The sequence below is a fragment of the Chrysochloris asiatica genome, unplaced genomic scaffold (assembly GCF_000296735.1).
Source record: "Chrysochloris asiatica unplaced genomic scaffold, ChrAsi1.0 scaffold00319, whole genome shotgun sequence".
Taxonomy (NCBI): Eukaryota; Metazoa; Chordata; class Mammalia; order Afrosoricida; family Chrysochloridae; genus Chrysochloris; species Chrysochloris asiatica.
This window is the reverse complement of record NW_006408837.1, coordinates 1,268,175-1,283,191: the sequence shown is the minus strand read 5'-3', so window position 1 is coordinate 1,283,191 and position 15,017 is coordinate 1,268,175. Positions and strand designations below refer to the sequence as shown.

The window sequence follows — 15,017 nt, the reverse complement described above, 5'->3', positions numbered from 1 at the left end:
TAGAAGGTTTTGATGAGCACCTTAGGGACAAACGTTTATGCTCAGGGGGGAGGAACGGCTCAGGAAAAGAGGTCAGATTGGTGAGTGGTCATACAGCTCAAGCCATGTAATAAATGTCACTGCATTGTGCCTGGAAAAACTTGAGTTGGTGTAAGTTTGGGCTGTGTATATTCAGAAGAAAAGCAATAAAATAAATAATATAAATAATTTTTTTAAAAAAATGACTGATCAGACCAAGTGTTGTTGAGGATACGGTAGAACTGAAACATACATACACAGCTGGTGGGATGTGTAACATGTGTTACCACTGTAACACCACTTTGGAAAACAATTTTATTAGTTTTTTAGAAAGTGAAATCTACACGCACCCATTCCCAGGTGTTCATCAAGAGAAATGAACATACAGACTTACACTCTGTGATTTTTAAGTTCTGTTGATTGGATGCCTTATGTTGTTTATGCACAGCAGAACGAAACACTGTCCTGCACCAACCTCACAATTGTCGCTGCGTTTGAGCCCATTGCTGCTGCCATTGTGCCAATCCATGTCATGGGGAGTCTCCCTCTTTTTCTCTGACCCTCCACTTTACCAAACATTATGTCCTTCTCTAGGAACTGGTCCCTCCTGACATGTCTGAAGTCTGAGAGACAAAGTCTGGCTCTCTTGGCTTCTAAGGGCTTGTCCATGGATGTCTATTTGTGATAGCCCTAACAGGTGAACGAACGGGGAAATACGGTGGTATATCTATGCTGAATGATGGGGTTGGTGAAGAATTTTCAATATAACATAGACTGCCAGTGTCAGAGAACAAATAAATCCATCTTGGGAGAGGTACAGCCAGAATGCCCCTTGGAAGTGAGCCTGGCGAGACTTGGTCTTATGTACTTTGGGCATGTTGTCAGGAAGGACAATCTCTGGAGAAGGCCATCATGCCTGGTTTGGTAGAGAGTAAGTGAAGAAGAGGAAGACCCTCAATAAGATGGATTGATACAGTGACCACAACAATGGGGTCAGACATGACAAGTGTGAGACGGCGCAGGACTGGGCAGTGCTTTGTTCTGTTGTTAGGACTCAGTGTGAGTCAGAACTGATGGGAAGGTTCCTCAGCACTGAGAGGAGTGAGTAAACTATTAACACACATCTTACAATAACAGTGGTGAGCCAGGAAAGACAGAGGCAAGAGTCCATACTGTTTCATTCCATTTATATCAAACTCTAGAAAATGCAAAGTCCTACATAATGAGAAACAGACCACATGAGTGGGTGGGGTGGGCATGAGATGGGCGCAGGGATGGATGTTCTCCCTGCCTTGACTGTGGTGCTGGTTTTACAACTAGACTCATGCATCGGAACTCCTCAAATCGGACACTTCACATGATCATGTTGTTAAGTGCCATTGAGTCGATTCCAACTCATAGAGACCCTGCATGGGGTTTCCAAAGGGTGGCTGGTGGGTTTGAATTGCCGACTACTGACCTACAGTGCCACCCCAGGACTCTTTGACATTTTACATAGGTGCAGTTTATTTTACATCAGTGACATCCAATAACACTGTTTTTAAAAACATCTATCTTTCCGAGAGGGGAAAATACCCTGCATGGCAGACTCCCGGGCCGAGTACAGGCAGGATGCTGAGGCTGTGAGCTGGGGTTCCCCACGCCCACTTCAACGCCGCGTGTAGAACTGACGACAGTGTGGCGGCGTTGGATACTTGGGGCACAGACATTTCCTGTGGACGGAGTTTGGCATCGCCCGTGAGTGACTGAGCGCCCTGTGTCCAAGGCGGACCGAGACCGTGCGAAAAGAATGACTGGGGAGTTCTGACCCACCCTCCTCTTGTCTGGCTGCGCCTCAGTTTCCTCTTCTGTTCATGGATTGGCTTGTGTGTGGTAATGCCTGCCTCATGCAGTTGTTGAGCTTAATTTCTTGTTGTTACTGTTGTTAAGTGTTGTCGAGTCGACTCCGAATCAGACTCCCTGTAGAGGATTTCTGAGATTGTAAAACTTTCAGGGAGTAGAAAGCCTCATCTTTCTTCTAACAGAGTGGTTGGTGGGTTTGAACTGCCGACCTTGTGCTTCTCAGTCTGGTGCTTATCCTACATTGTTACCAGCACTCATTTGATCTCTCAGACTTAATTATTATTATTTAAGAAAATATTTTTCATACATAACATTAGTCAATTCAACAGTTTTCAGGTGTATGATTGAGTAATATCAATGACATTAACCATGTTGGTATCATTTATAGTAATCATGTGGTAAAGAGGAAGACTCTCGATGAGACAGGTGGGCACAGTAGTGGCAACAATGGGTTCAAATGTAGCAATAATTGTGAGGGTGGCACAGACCAGGCGGTCAATGAGCCAGAACTCACTCAACGGCATCTAACAACAACGTAACACCACCCATAACTGTCACTGAATTTCCCATTGGTGATTGGGGTTCAGATGACTTAAGGAGCCCTGAACTGCTTGCTAACCACAAGATGGACAGTTCAAACCCACCAGTCACTTCTCAAGAGAAAAAGGAAGCTTTCTACTTGCATAAAGACTTACGGTCTGAGAAACCCTACATTTGATGGCATTAGCTTTATGGTCTCAGACAATCCCTGGAGAAATGTGGCCTGCTATCCCCATTGTTGGGACCAAGGTGGCAGGCTGAGCTCCTAAGCTATAGCCAAGGGGAGAGGGCTGTGGAGGGTGGGGCTGCCCACTACCAGACAGGCAGGTGTCCACTAGGGACAAGGAGACGGGGCCATGGAAGTGGGGCTGCCCACTGCCAGGCAGGCATGTGGAAGAGAGGACCAGGTGTGAGATTGGGGAGGCACTTCCCAGAGAGCATTTAAACCCGTGCACCTGGACAAAGGACAAGCCGGAGGCCTGAGCCCTGGGCCTGCTACCTGCTCCTCTTGGTCAGAAAACTCAGGCCACTTCCCAGCTCTGGGTCTTCTGTGGTGGCAACAGCCATGCATGGCCTACATACACCAGGGTCCCTTCTGAGAACAGGGCCGCCATCTTCCTGTCCTGGGCAGGAGGGCCCCACCCACTCAGCAGCCCCTAAACACCTGGCCCACAGAGAGGAGATGTCCAGAGACTTGGGGCTGGGAGGGCAGGGCAGCCTGGAGGACTCAGATCTATAGCATCCAAACCCACAGCCTGCCCATTCCCACCATCATTGGAAAAGCATCCTAAATGGCATGTTGTGGAGGGAAGGAGGCTGGCGTGGGGATGGGGAATCCAACTTGTTTCTTTTAAAACAGATAACAGAACTACTTTGGACTAGAGGTTCCCCATCTCAACATGTGGCACCAACATCAGGTATGGTAATCAAACAGCAGCCGAGTGGGGAGGGGAAATGGAGACAACAGCTTAAAGGGTGTTCTGTGGGTGCTAGGTAAGTTTGAGACTGGAGGAGTGGGGTTGCCCAGCATCGGGAAGGCCCTGTGGTTGTCTCTAGTTGATACCCTGTTGATCCCGACCCACAGTGCCCCTGTGTGTACAGAGCAGAAATGTCTGTAAGGTTTTCAGAAGCAGAGGGTGAGAAATTTCTTCTGAAGCCTCTCTGGGTGGGTTTGAACCACCAACCCTTCAGCTAGTAGTTGAGTTTTAACTGTTTGCAACCCCCAGGGACTAGATACTTCAAAATAGTTTACTATATGGTATGTGTATTTAACCTTAATGAGTAATAATAAAACCTCAAAACAAATATATAATATTCTAGAAGGGGCAAAACTATGGGGGCAGTAAAAAGATCAGGGGCTGTCAGGGGTCCAGGAGAGAAGGGGGATGGATATAAGGGAGAGCATAGGGTATTTTCAGGGTAGGGAAACTATTCTGCACAAAACTGTCATTGTAGACAGGTGACAGGATGCATGTGTCAAAATGCAAAAGGCTGCACACACACAGTGAGTGCTACTGTAAATTGTGGACTCCGGTTAGTAACGTTGTATCTGTATCTGCTCATCAGTCGGAACGATGTATCTACAAACACAGCACTACTGTAATCTGTGGATTCTGGTTAGTAACAATGTATCTGCATCTATGCATCAGTCATAACAATGTATCTACAAACACAGTGAGCACTACTGAAAAAAAAGTGTGGACTCTGGTTAGTGACAATGTAGTAGCCGCTCATCAGTGGTAACAATAGATCTAAAAACACAGTGACCATTATTGTAACTTGTGGACTCTGGTCAGTAACAGTGTTTCTGTATCCACTCATCAGTGGTTAACAATACATCTAAAAACACAGTGAACACTATTGTAACTTGTGGACTCTGGTCAGTAACAGTGTTTCTGTATCCACTCATCAGTGGTTAACAATAGATCTAAAAACACAGTGAACATTATTGTAACTTGTGGACTCTGGTCAGTAACAGTGTTTCTGTATCCACTCATCAGTGGCATGAATGTGTCTGCAAACACAGTGAGCGCTACTGTGAACTGTGGACTCTGATAAGTAACAATGTATCTGTGTCTGCTCATCAGTGCTAACAATGTATTTGTAATCCATGCTTCAATGAGAACAAAGTCTCCCAGGTATGCAAACCCTTGAGTCAATTTCAATTCATAGTAACCCTATAGGAGAGAGTAGAACTGCCCTGTGGGGGTTTTGAGGCTGTAAGTCTTCACAGAAGCAGACTGCCTCCTTTTTCTGCCCTGAAGAAGTTAATGGGTTTGAACTGCTGACCTTTCAGATTGCAGCTCAACCTCACTGTACCACCCAGGCTCTTTACAGGAAGGGAAGACCTTAACAGACGGGGAAACTGTGCAGGGGGCTAGGGTAGATGAGAACTCTCTGCCCAATTTCTCTGTAAACTTAAAACTGCTCTAAAATATAAAGTTTATTAACAATGATGTGGTGCTGTAAGATAAGCACTGGACTGCTATCCACAAGATCAGTGGTTAAAACCCATCAGCTGCTCCTCTGAAATCCCATACAGGGTCAGTATGAGTCAGAACTGACTCACTTCAGACTGTCCCCAAGGCCCCCATCTCAGCCAATGGCACCACAGCCACCCCCCACTCTTCCCTGGAAATTCCACATCCCACCTCAGCAAATCCTGTGGGCTCAATATCCACTGTGGACCCTGGACCCAGTCACGGCCACCTTCCTGACATCACTCCCAGGGCAGGCCACCTAGAGGGCAGCATGTTCTCCTCCTGGCCTTACGAGTCCACTCTTGTCCGCCCACTGCTTTTTCCCTGTGGCCATAGGAGTCTCGCAAACATCAGTGCCACTCTCCAACATCCTGATGGTCCCACATGTAGAGTATCATCCAGCATTCCAGCAGCGGGATGCATGGCTGGCTGGCCACTATTGCAACTAGTCCCCTCTCCTACCCACCTCAGCTCTTTGCTAATCCCGCGACTGCCTGGTACACAGCCCGCACTGGGACATGTGCACTTCTAGTCCCATGGCCAGCCACAGGCTCCTTCATTTCTACTAAGCCTGCACCCTCTCCCCTCACTGGGCCCACACAGCGTCCTCCTGCCTGCCCCGTCCGGTATTGCAGCCTGCCTTGGTTTGCACCCAAACCCCTCCAGACAAGAACAGGAAGAGCAGTACCAGAGCTCCTTGATTTAATGAAAGATTTTTTAATATGTATAAAAGACCTTTAAACTAGCTAGGCTTGTATTCTTTGATATTTTTATTTTAAAAAATAATGCAAAACAATCACCAGTCAGTTTTAGAAAAATGCTTAAATGATGGACTTGGTCATTCTGCTAAGGTTCACAAGTCCTCTGGTTAGTCTGCAATGTCCCCAGAGGAGGTGATGGGTTCCTGAGAAGCACAGCCCTGGGGACAGGACTTGGACATTTCCCAGCAGGTCGTCAGCACTACTGGCTCTGAGGGGGGGTCTTATCTGAGGAGTGGGGTAGAAAGGCAGAAGAAAGAGGAAACTGCCCATCCCATTTCCAAAGAAACCATAACCTCAGACATCTCGTTTGCGCAAAGTGCAACCGAATGCTGTCCAGCAAAGTGGCCAAGATTGAAGAGATCTAAGGAACAAAGGAGAACTCAACTCAAAAGTCTCAGTTATTAGAGACAGCGAGGAAGAAGAAAGCACAGCAGAACCTTAGATAAACCACAGCTAGAGCTGGAGGCTAGTCCTGAGCTTCCTGGCAGCCAAAGGGAAGAAAGCTCAAGTGATTAGACAGAACCCACCACCCAGCAAAGGAAGCCTTCAGCTTCTCCAGGCAAGGCAGGCTCTGCCGGGCCCCAGGTTATCTCCCCACAACACACGTGGTGAAGAGACGGGGCCGTTCCCACAGCAGTTTCTTGTTGTCACCAATTCTCATGGCCCTGGACTTGCATGCTGAAGTCCATGGTCTTGGCTGGTGGGGTTGTGGAGAAGGAGACAAGTATGAGGAAGTCCCCCAGGACTCAATGAACCACAATGAGGGGCTGGATGGAGGCAGGGAAGGATTTGGAAGATGGGAGGGTCAAGTCTGGGTCTTGGTTAGGAGATGGGCATGGGAGGCAAAATGGTGGGAGCAAGTTCCCTTGGGTAAGAACTAGGTTGGAAAGAGAGGAGCTGAGGGCACAGCCACTGGGAAAGGTCCTGAGGTCAAGGGCAGCTGGACTACCCTCCCCTAGGAAAGTGGCTGTGACCACAGACTTTGAGATGACTGCCAAAGTCCTCACTGTGCCTTGTCAAGGCATCTCTGGACCTTCCTTGGGAGTGCATAACCATTGGGAGGTGGGCAAGGTGGGCAGGCATTTCTGTTAGAATGGAGGTGAGGAGATAGAGACTGAGAGGAGGTGACTTCCAAGGATATTGGGGTAGGGGCTGGGGTGGGGAGGCAGACAGGTGGGTGGGTGGGTGGGTGGGTGGATGGGTGGATAGGTGGGTGGATGGAAGAATGGATTGGATGATTGATAAATAATGAATAGATGGAAAGAAGGATGGATAAAAGACTGAATGGATACATGGATGGACAGATGATGGATGAATGGAAAGATGGATTGGTGAGTGGAAGGGTGGATGAATGGATGGTAGATGGATGGATGGGTGGGTATGTGGGTGTATGAATGGTATATGGATAATCAATGGATGAATGTATAGATGATGATAGATGATGGATGGATGGATGAGTGGATAGAAGGACTGATGGATGAATGGATGGATGGCTGATGGATACATAATGATGATGTATGGATGGATTAACAGATGTAAGGATGGATGTATGGGAGGATGATTGATTGGATGTATGGATGATGGGTACATAATGGATAGATGCTGGATTAATGTATGTAAGGATGTATGTATGTATGCAAGGATGGATTGGATGATTGATAAATGATGAACAGAAGGAAGATGGATAGAAGACAGAGTGAACAGATGATGGATGGATGGATGGATGGAAGGATGGATCGGTGAGTGGATGGGTGGATGATGGATGGATAGATGGGTATGTGGTAGATGGATGGTATATGGATAATCAATGTATGAATGTATGGATGATGATAGATAAAGATAGATGATGGGTGGATGGATGGATCGATGAATGGATAGAAGGATTGATGGATGAATGATGGACAGGTGAGAGATGATTGAGTAGATGGATAAATAATGGATAGATGGTGGATGGATGGATGGATGGATGGATGGAAGGAAGGATGAATGGGGTGGATGCAGGAAGGAAGCACTAGGTTCTGACAATACAGAGCAGCCAGCGAGGAGGAGCCAGGGAGATCAAGTAACCAATGGTGTCAGTTGTGGGTAGAGACCCCCAGCTGAGAGGACAGATGATCTGGAGGGTGAATAGGGCCATGAGGTGAGCAGGGGCAGAAAAGAAGACCCCCCAAGGGTTGAGAATGAGTGGTTCTGGGGTCTTTGGAGAGGGTGAATTCACACAGCACCCAGGGATGGGCAGTGGATCTCAGGTTTACCCCTCCACTCCAGCCCCAGGTTGGAGGAGTGTCAGGGAGCCTCAGCCAGGGAGAGCTTGACCCAGATGTGCACTTTACCTTTGATGTGCTTGTCTTGGGACTCGGAGAGGAAGCGTGTGATGCGGTCTGAGGGGATGGCGAAGGAGATGCCGGCTGTGACCTTGAGCGTGTTGATGCCAATGACCTCGCCGTCCTGACCAAGGAGACCAGGCTCGGTCACTCGGGAACTCGGCCAACTGCCACTCTGAACTGCCTGCTCCACAGAGCTGGGCCCCCTCAGTGCTCCAACCCGAGAGGCTCACAGAGCCACCACGGTGCCCAGGATCTTCACCTTTCTGCCATTTTGCTTCCAAACCTGGTGCCCAGAGGCCACTGGGGAAGCTCGCTGCCTGGGTGTTCCTCCCAGGCCGCACCCTGCTCTCAGAAGTGGTCCCGCTGACCAAGGGCAGCCCCAGGCCAGAGTCCCTATTGCTGGGGCCCTAGACAGCAGGCTGCTGTCCAGCTCCTCCTTCTAGAAGGGTCAGGGCAAGTAGGGCTGGAGCAGCACCACAGAATCTCACCCGACCCTGTACCCACACTGACCACCGATGCTCCTTCCCACTGGACCAGCTTCAGGCTCCTGGAGGACTGGGCCCGCACCCCTCGGGGCCACCCTAAGGCAGCCGTGGACGGTTGCTGCTAGCTCACCAGGGCCTTGCGAGGTCTAAAGGCAGAGCTTGGGGTCAAAGCACCCTTCATTTGCCTGGTACCCTGAGTACATGTCCCCACCTGGTTCCAGTTGCATGGAGAACCAAGGGGCTTGAGACTCTGTGTCCCCTTGGATCCTTTGTGCTGGGCAGTTGAGAGCAGCCTCCTCTAGTCCCCCCTCCTCTAGCCTGCCCCCCTTCCGCTGGATGGACAGGGTAACACTCCACCCCCCAGGCTCCTCCCACTGGACAGCACCAAGCTCAGAGCACTCTCAGATGACCTCTTTCTTCCACATCCTACCTGCTCAGATCTCCCTACAACTACCTTTAAAGCTTCCTCCTCCAGGAAGTCCTCCTTGGTCCCACTGAATCCTTCCTGCCTCTGTCCTTTCAGAGTGACCTCCCTCCTCCTCAAGTGGTCCTGGAGTCTATCCCTGTTCTTGTCTGACCTTTGGACAGCTAGGGTTACTTGAGGTCAGTGCTTCCCATCCCAGGACCTCTGAGTAGAACGTCCTGATTTGTCCTGGAAGGTACGAACCTGACTTTGGGGCCCAGAACAGAACCAGGGAGGGGCCTTGTGGGGAGGAGGGAGCAGCATGGCTCCTTTCACCCAGCATTTGAACACGAGGATGGGGCTGAGGGGTGCTCTGTCCTTGCAGCTATGTGCTCAGGGGTCCCTCATCCCTCTGTGCCTACCAGCATCGCTGCAGGGCCTCAGGCAGTATGTAGCCAGTCATGCCCTTCTCCCCAGGCCTGCCACCCAGCTGCACCCTGACCCTTGGCATGAAGGCTCGAGGGCCACATGCTGAGCCCCCAGACCTGGCCCAACCCAATGAGCAGAGCCCACTGTAGACACTTACCAGATTCACCAGCGGTCCCCCGGAGTTCCCGTACTGCCAAGGGAAAACACGGGTTAGTTACATTTTGACCCACGACAGGATCACAAAAGTCTGCATGTGTAAGCTTGCTAGCCAGTGACCATGACCATGCTACACTGCACACCAGTCCCCTCTAAGGGCACCTGCAGTAATGATCTCAAGGTGGGAGGCTGTGTGAGGTCTGAGTCCTTGCAGAGAGAGGGGTTGTGCTCTGCCTCCCACCTTTCCAGTCCTTAGGAACCCACTTTCATCTGAGGAGACCCAGGGGCCCCATTCTCTCTGCAGGACGGACAGGCATGAACTAGAAAAGGAGCTCAGGGGTCTCTGGGAGTTAGGTCCCCCCTCAGTGTAAAGAAAGAGCCTTCTACCATGCAGACAAAGGAGCCCTGGTGACCCAGTGGGTTCAGTGTGGGGCTGTTAACTGTAAGGTCAGCAGTTCAAACCCTCCAAGTGTTCCATGAGTGAAACATGAGGCTGTCTGCTACTGTATGGGTTTACAGCCTCAGAAACCCTATGGGAAACTTCTACTCTGTCCTCTGCTGTCATCGGGGGCTGCTGACTTGATAGCAGTGGGCTTATTGAGCATACAGATCAAGGATGGACAGGCTCTGGGAACAGGGGACAAGGCACAGGATCTGTGGACAAGGTGCAGGGACGAGACAGGAAACAGGGGTGCTGAGACAGAGGACAGGGTGCAGACAAAGTGTGGAGTAAGGGGACAGAGGGCAGGGGCCAGGGCACAGGGTCTGGGGACAGGGTACACTCAGGAGACAAGGTGTAGAGTAAGGGGACAGGGTGCAGGGGCAGGGTGCAGGGTCAAAGGGCAGGGGGCAGGGTCGGGCCAGGGGGCAGGATCAGATGACAAGGGGCAGGGGCCAGGGTGCAGGCCTGTCATTGCAGAGCCCACAAAACCAGGAGCTGGTGTTTGGCGAGTCCAAGGGGAGGAGAGACCCACATTGATGATGGCGTCTGTCTGGATGTAGTCCATGTCCGAGTCTCGCAGGCCGAGCTCCTTGCCGTCCCGCTGGGCCGAGCTGACGATGCCGGTGGTCACCGTGTTCTGCAGGGCGAAGGGGCTGCCAATGGCCACCACGAACTCCCCAGGCCGCAGGTCTGACGAGTGTCCTAGCAGCAGGACAGGCAGCTTTCTCTGGGGGAGAGGGAGAGAGGACATGGGAGGGGATTCAGTCTCCACCTGGAGTGGGGAATGAAAACTGATGGGTGGTCTCAGAGGGGGGGCAAAAACTGTATGAAGCCAGTAGTGTGAGAGCAGGTATGTACAGACAGAGGTCAGGTGGGGACAGACTGACCCCAGGAGGAAGTGCCATCAGAGACCAAGGTCTGCCCCAGCACTGACTCTGGGCACCTGTCACAGTCTAATCCAGTGACCCGAAGTCACTGAGCTCAGTGGCTCTCAGCGGCCTTGGCCCTGGGTCCCCCTGAAATCTGACTTTGACCAATGTGTCTCACACAAGCTGAAGCACATGACTGGGGGCTCATGGGGACCCCTGGCTTTGAAGCCCTGGATCCAGCCACACCTGATCTCCCAGGGCACTTAGGTCTATACACTGTACTCTCCTTACAGTCACATGGCACCAGTGGAGTCTGTGTGTCTATCTGCAGGGGAGTCTATGTGTCTGTCTGCAGGGGAGTCTGTGTGTCTGTCTGTAGGGGAGTCTGTGTGTTTGTCTGCAGTGCAGTTTGTGTGTCTGCAGTGGAGTCTGTGTGTGTGTCTGCAGTGGAGTCTGTGTGTGTGTCTGCAGGGGAGTCTGTGTGTCTGTCTCTAGGGGAGTCTGTGTGTCTGTCTGTAGTGGAGTCTGTGCATCTGTCTGCAGGTAGACTGAGGGCTCCAAGGGTTGAGCTGTGTCTGACGGAGCTCCCTGTGAAAACCACTGAAACACCACATCACCCCAAGGTCAATGTCATACTAGTTACCAAAGATGTCACCTTGGGGGAACCTGGATGAACAGTACCTGGGTCCTGTTGTTGTTGTTGTTAGGGGCCATCGAGTCAGTACCGACTCATAGCGACCCTATGCACAGCAGAACGAAACACTGCCTGATCCTGGGCCAGCCTCACTACTGTTGCCACGCTTGAGTCCATTGATGGTGCCACTTGGCTAGTCCATCTCGTTGGGGGTCTTCCTCTTTTTCTTTGACCCTCCACCTTATCAAACATGATATCCAGTGACTGGGCCCTCCTGATAATATGTCCAAAGTATGAGAGACGAAGCCTGGCCATCTTGGCCAAGGAGCACTCTGGCTGCACTTCTTCCAAAACGGATCTATTGGTTCTTTTGGCAGTCCATGGCACTTTCAATATTCTCCTCCACACCATAACTCAAAAGCATCAATTGTTCTGGGTCCTGGGATCTATAAGGGGTCCGAAAGAGCTCCAAATAATGTTTCGTAACAGGCAAAGATGGCTTCATGCCACCACATCACCAATGTGCTGTCTCTTTAAGGATGCATTTCTACAACTAAATCCACTGCCATGGAGCCAGCTCCAGGTCAAAGTAACCCTACAGGTGGGCTCCATAGGGTGTCAAGGCTGTCCGTCTTTATGGGAACAGATCACCTCGTCTTTCTCCTATGAAGCAGTTGCTGGGTTTGAACCGCCGACCTTGCAGTTAGCAGTCCAATGTAACAGCCATCGGTAAAAGAAGAAAGGTACAAATCTATGACGAGAGTAATGGGACCGGCTGCTCCAGACTGAAGGGGGGTAGGGGAGCATGTGGTGACGTAGGAAGAACCCAGAGTGTTCTCAGGTGGTCACCAGGACCCAGACAGGTGGGTGTCTGCAAGCCTGAGCACTGAACAGGGCAGACTGAGAGCTATGACTGACCAGCGTCCTAACCTGGGACCCCTGTTTGGAAATAGCTTTCACGCAGTCTGTGACTGTAGTCATACCAGTGTGCTGATGTTGTTAGGGGCCCTCAAGACTCTAAACCATCGAGACTCAGCAGCCCTGCGCACAGCGGGATGAAACACTGTCCGGTCCTGCCCCAGTCTCACAATTGTTGGATTTGAGTCCATCGCTGCTGCCACTGTGCCAATCCATCTCTTTGAGGGTCTTCCTCTTTTTCTTGGACCCTCCACTTCACCAAGCATGATGTCCTTCTCCAGGGACTGGTCCCTCCTGATAACGTGTCTGAAGTCTGAGAGATGAAGTCTCACCCTCCTCGCTTCTAAGGAGCACCCTAGCTATACTTTTTCCAAGGCAGATTTATTTGTTCTTCTGGCAATCCATATTGTCGCTTTTAAGCGCTGTCGAGTTGATTCTGACTCATAGTGAACCTGTACGTGGCTTCGAAGGTTGTAAATCTTTACAGAAGCACAAAGCGTCATCTTTCTCCCATGGAGCAGCCGGCGGCTTTGAACCGCTGACCTCATGATTATCCTAACTACAGAGCCTCCGCACTCTCTTTCTTGGCAGTTCATGGTACTCTCAATATTCTTCACCAACATCATAATTCATATGTATCAGTTCATCTTCAGTCTTCCTTACTCATGCATAAGGGGTAATTGAAAATACCATGGTTTGGGTCAGGTGTACTTTAGTCCTCAAACTGACATCTTTGCTCTTTAATACTTGAAAAGGTCTTTTGCAGCAGAACTGCCCAATGTAATATGTCATTTGATTTCTTGACTGCTGCTTCCATGAGCGTTGACTCTGGATCCAAGTAAAAGGAAATCCTTGACAATTTCCCTTTTTTCTCCATTAATCAGGATGCGATTTATTGGTCTTACTGTGAGTTTTGTTTTGCTTATACCGAGGGGGTCATCCATACTGAAGGCTACATGCAGTTTTTGATCTTCATGTAGGGCATCCTAAACCTCATGTCTATGAGGGAAGACAGACTCCATGTGAGGACCATCAAGCCAAGGGACCAAGGAATGCTGCAGCTACTGTTGCTATGTCCAACAGAAGGAAACGCTGTCCAGTCCTGCTGTCCATACACTGCTGCTGTCCATACAGTGCTGCTGTGTCCAGTCCTGCTGTCCATACAGTGCTGCTGTGTCCAGTCCTGCTGTCCATACACTGCTACTGTGTCTGAATCCACTGCTCACGCTACTCTGCCGATCCATCTCATTGGGGCTCTATCCCTCTTTTTACCTGGCCCGCCACCTTATCAAGCATGATGTCCTTCTCCAGGTATCTGGAGCTAGTAACACGAAATGACCCTCCCTTGGACCTGATGCCCTGAATCTGGACTTCCAGCCTGTAGAGTGGAGAAGGTAGATTCCTGTCTTTAATACACACACCCTGTTAGTGAAGTCCTGAGAAGCCGGACAGTGAGAAGGACTATGTCTGAATCCTTCCAGGGAGCCTGGGCCAGGAGAGCAGGGAGGAGTTCCAACACCACATCTGGGCATGACCTGGTTACCTTATAGACAGGCTGAGGTCAGACTCTGTCCCCATCGTTTAGATGAATGCCATGTGGAGGACTGAAGGGCTAAAAGGGACGTCTACGCTCAGAGGGAGCAGTGGACGCTGGCCAGTGGGCTCTGGGCCCCATTCCCAGCATCTGTGGAGGTTTGCAGCTGTTTCTTCTCATCTTGAGTTGTGTCCTACCAGCAAACGAAGGCCCTAAAAGCTTGGCTTCATTCACATCATTAAGGTTAACTGTGCCGTAGTGGTTACGAATTGGGCTGCGAACCGCAAAGGTCAGCAGTTCGAACCTACCAGCTGTTCCGTGGCAGAAAGGTGAGGCATTCTGCTCCCGTAAAGATTTACAGCCTCGGAAACCCTGTACAGGGTCACTGTGAGTCGGAACCGACTCCACGGCACATAACCAACAACAACTGATCTGAGAAGGTAGCTGTATTTTGAGGGTTGCATCTTCTGGTGCTCTATCTGATAATGTTCCACCGCTCTTCATAAGGTCTTCAGTGGCTAACCATTCAGAAGTGGACCACCTCTCCTTCTTCCTAGTCTGTCTTAGTCTGGAAGCTCTGCTGAAACCTATCCACCGTGGGTGACCCTGCTGATACGTAAAACACCACAAGCCACCCCTGTGTAACACACTGACAGCCGAGTGGTGTAATAACAGTAACCAGATTCAAATTCATCTAAGCCTGGCTTGCTGAGGTTGAGGGGAAATTCTGAGTCCAGACACGGGGTCAGATGCAGCAGCACACGCCTGCCCCAGCCCTCATGGGCATTGTCCCTGGATCCATGTTGAATCCTTCCAAGTTCTTACAGAGAGATGCCAACACAACATGGGATGTCTGAGGTCTGGGGGCTGAGTCGCGTGGGCCCAAGGTGGTCAGTCAGGCCCAGTCCCACCCCTGGTTAGCTGTAGTCCTGGGTGGGGTCACCACCCTCTCTGAGCCTCAGTTTCCCCATTTGAAACACCCTCCTCAAAGGGCTGTGTGAGACTTGGAACTGCTGCAGACACAGGGCTCTGGGAGTGGTTGGTGGGGGGTAACCACTGCCTGGCGCAGCTCTAAGGAGCCCTGGTGGTGCAGCAGTTAAGCATTCAGGGCTGGCAGAAAGGTTGGCAGTTCAAGCCCACCATGAAGATTGACAGCCTCAGAAATCCTATGGGGTGGTT

General features: G+C 50.6%; 1 protein-coding gene across 1 annotated transcript in view; it reads right to left on the bottom strand.

Annotated features, from left to right (window-relative positions):
• The window catches only part of HTRA3 (HtrA serine peptidase 3), a 52,956-nt gene that overhangs the window by 17,847 nt on the left and 20,092 nt on the right, over nucleotides 1-15,017 (bottom strand). Inside the window, exons 4-6 of the mRNA XM_006875307.1 lie at nucleotides 10,416-10,610; nucleotides 9,443-9,475; nucleotides 7,975-8,089 (exon numbers count right to left, since the gene is read on the bottom strand). Of these exons, the coding sequence (XP_006875369.1) occupies nucleotides 7,975-8,089; nucleotides 9,443-9,475; nucleotides 10,416-10,610 (343 nt within the window). The remainder of the gene's footprint in view (nucleotides 1-7,974; nucleotides 8,090-9,442; nucleotides 9,476-10,415; nucleotides 10,611-15,017) is intronic.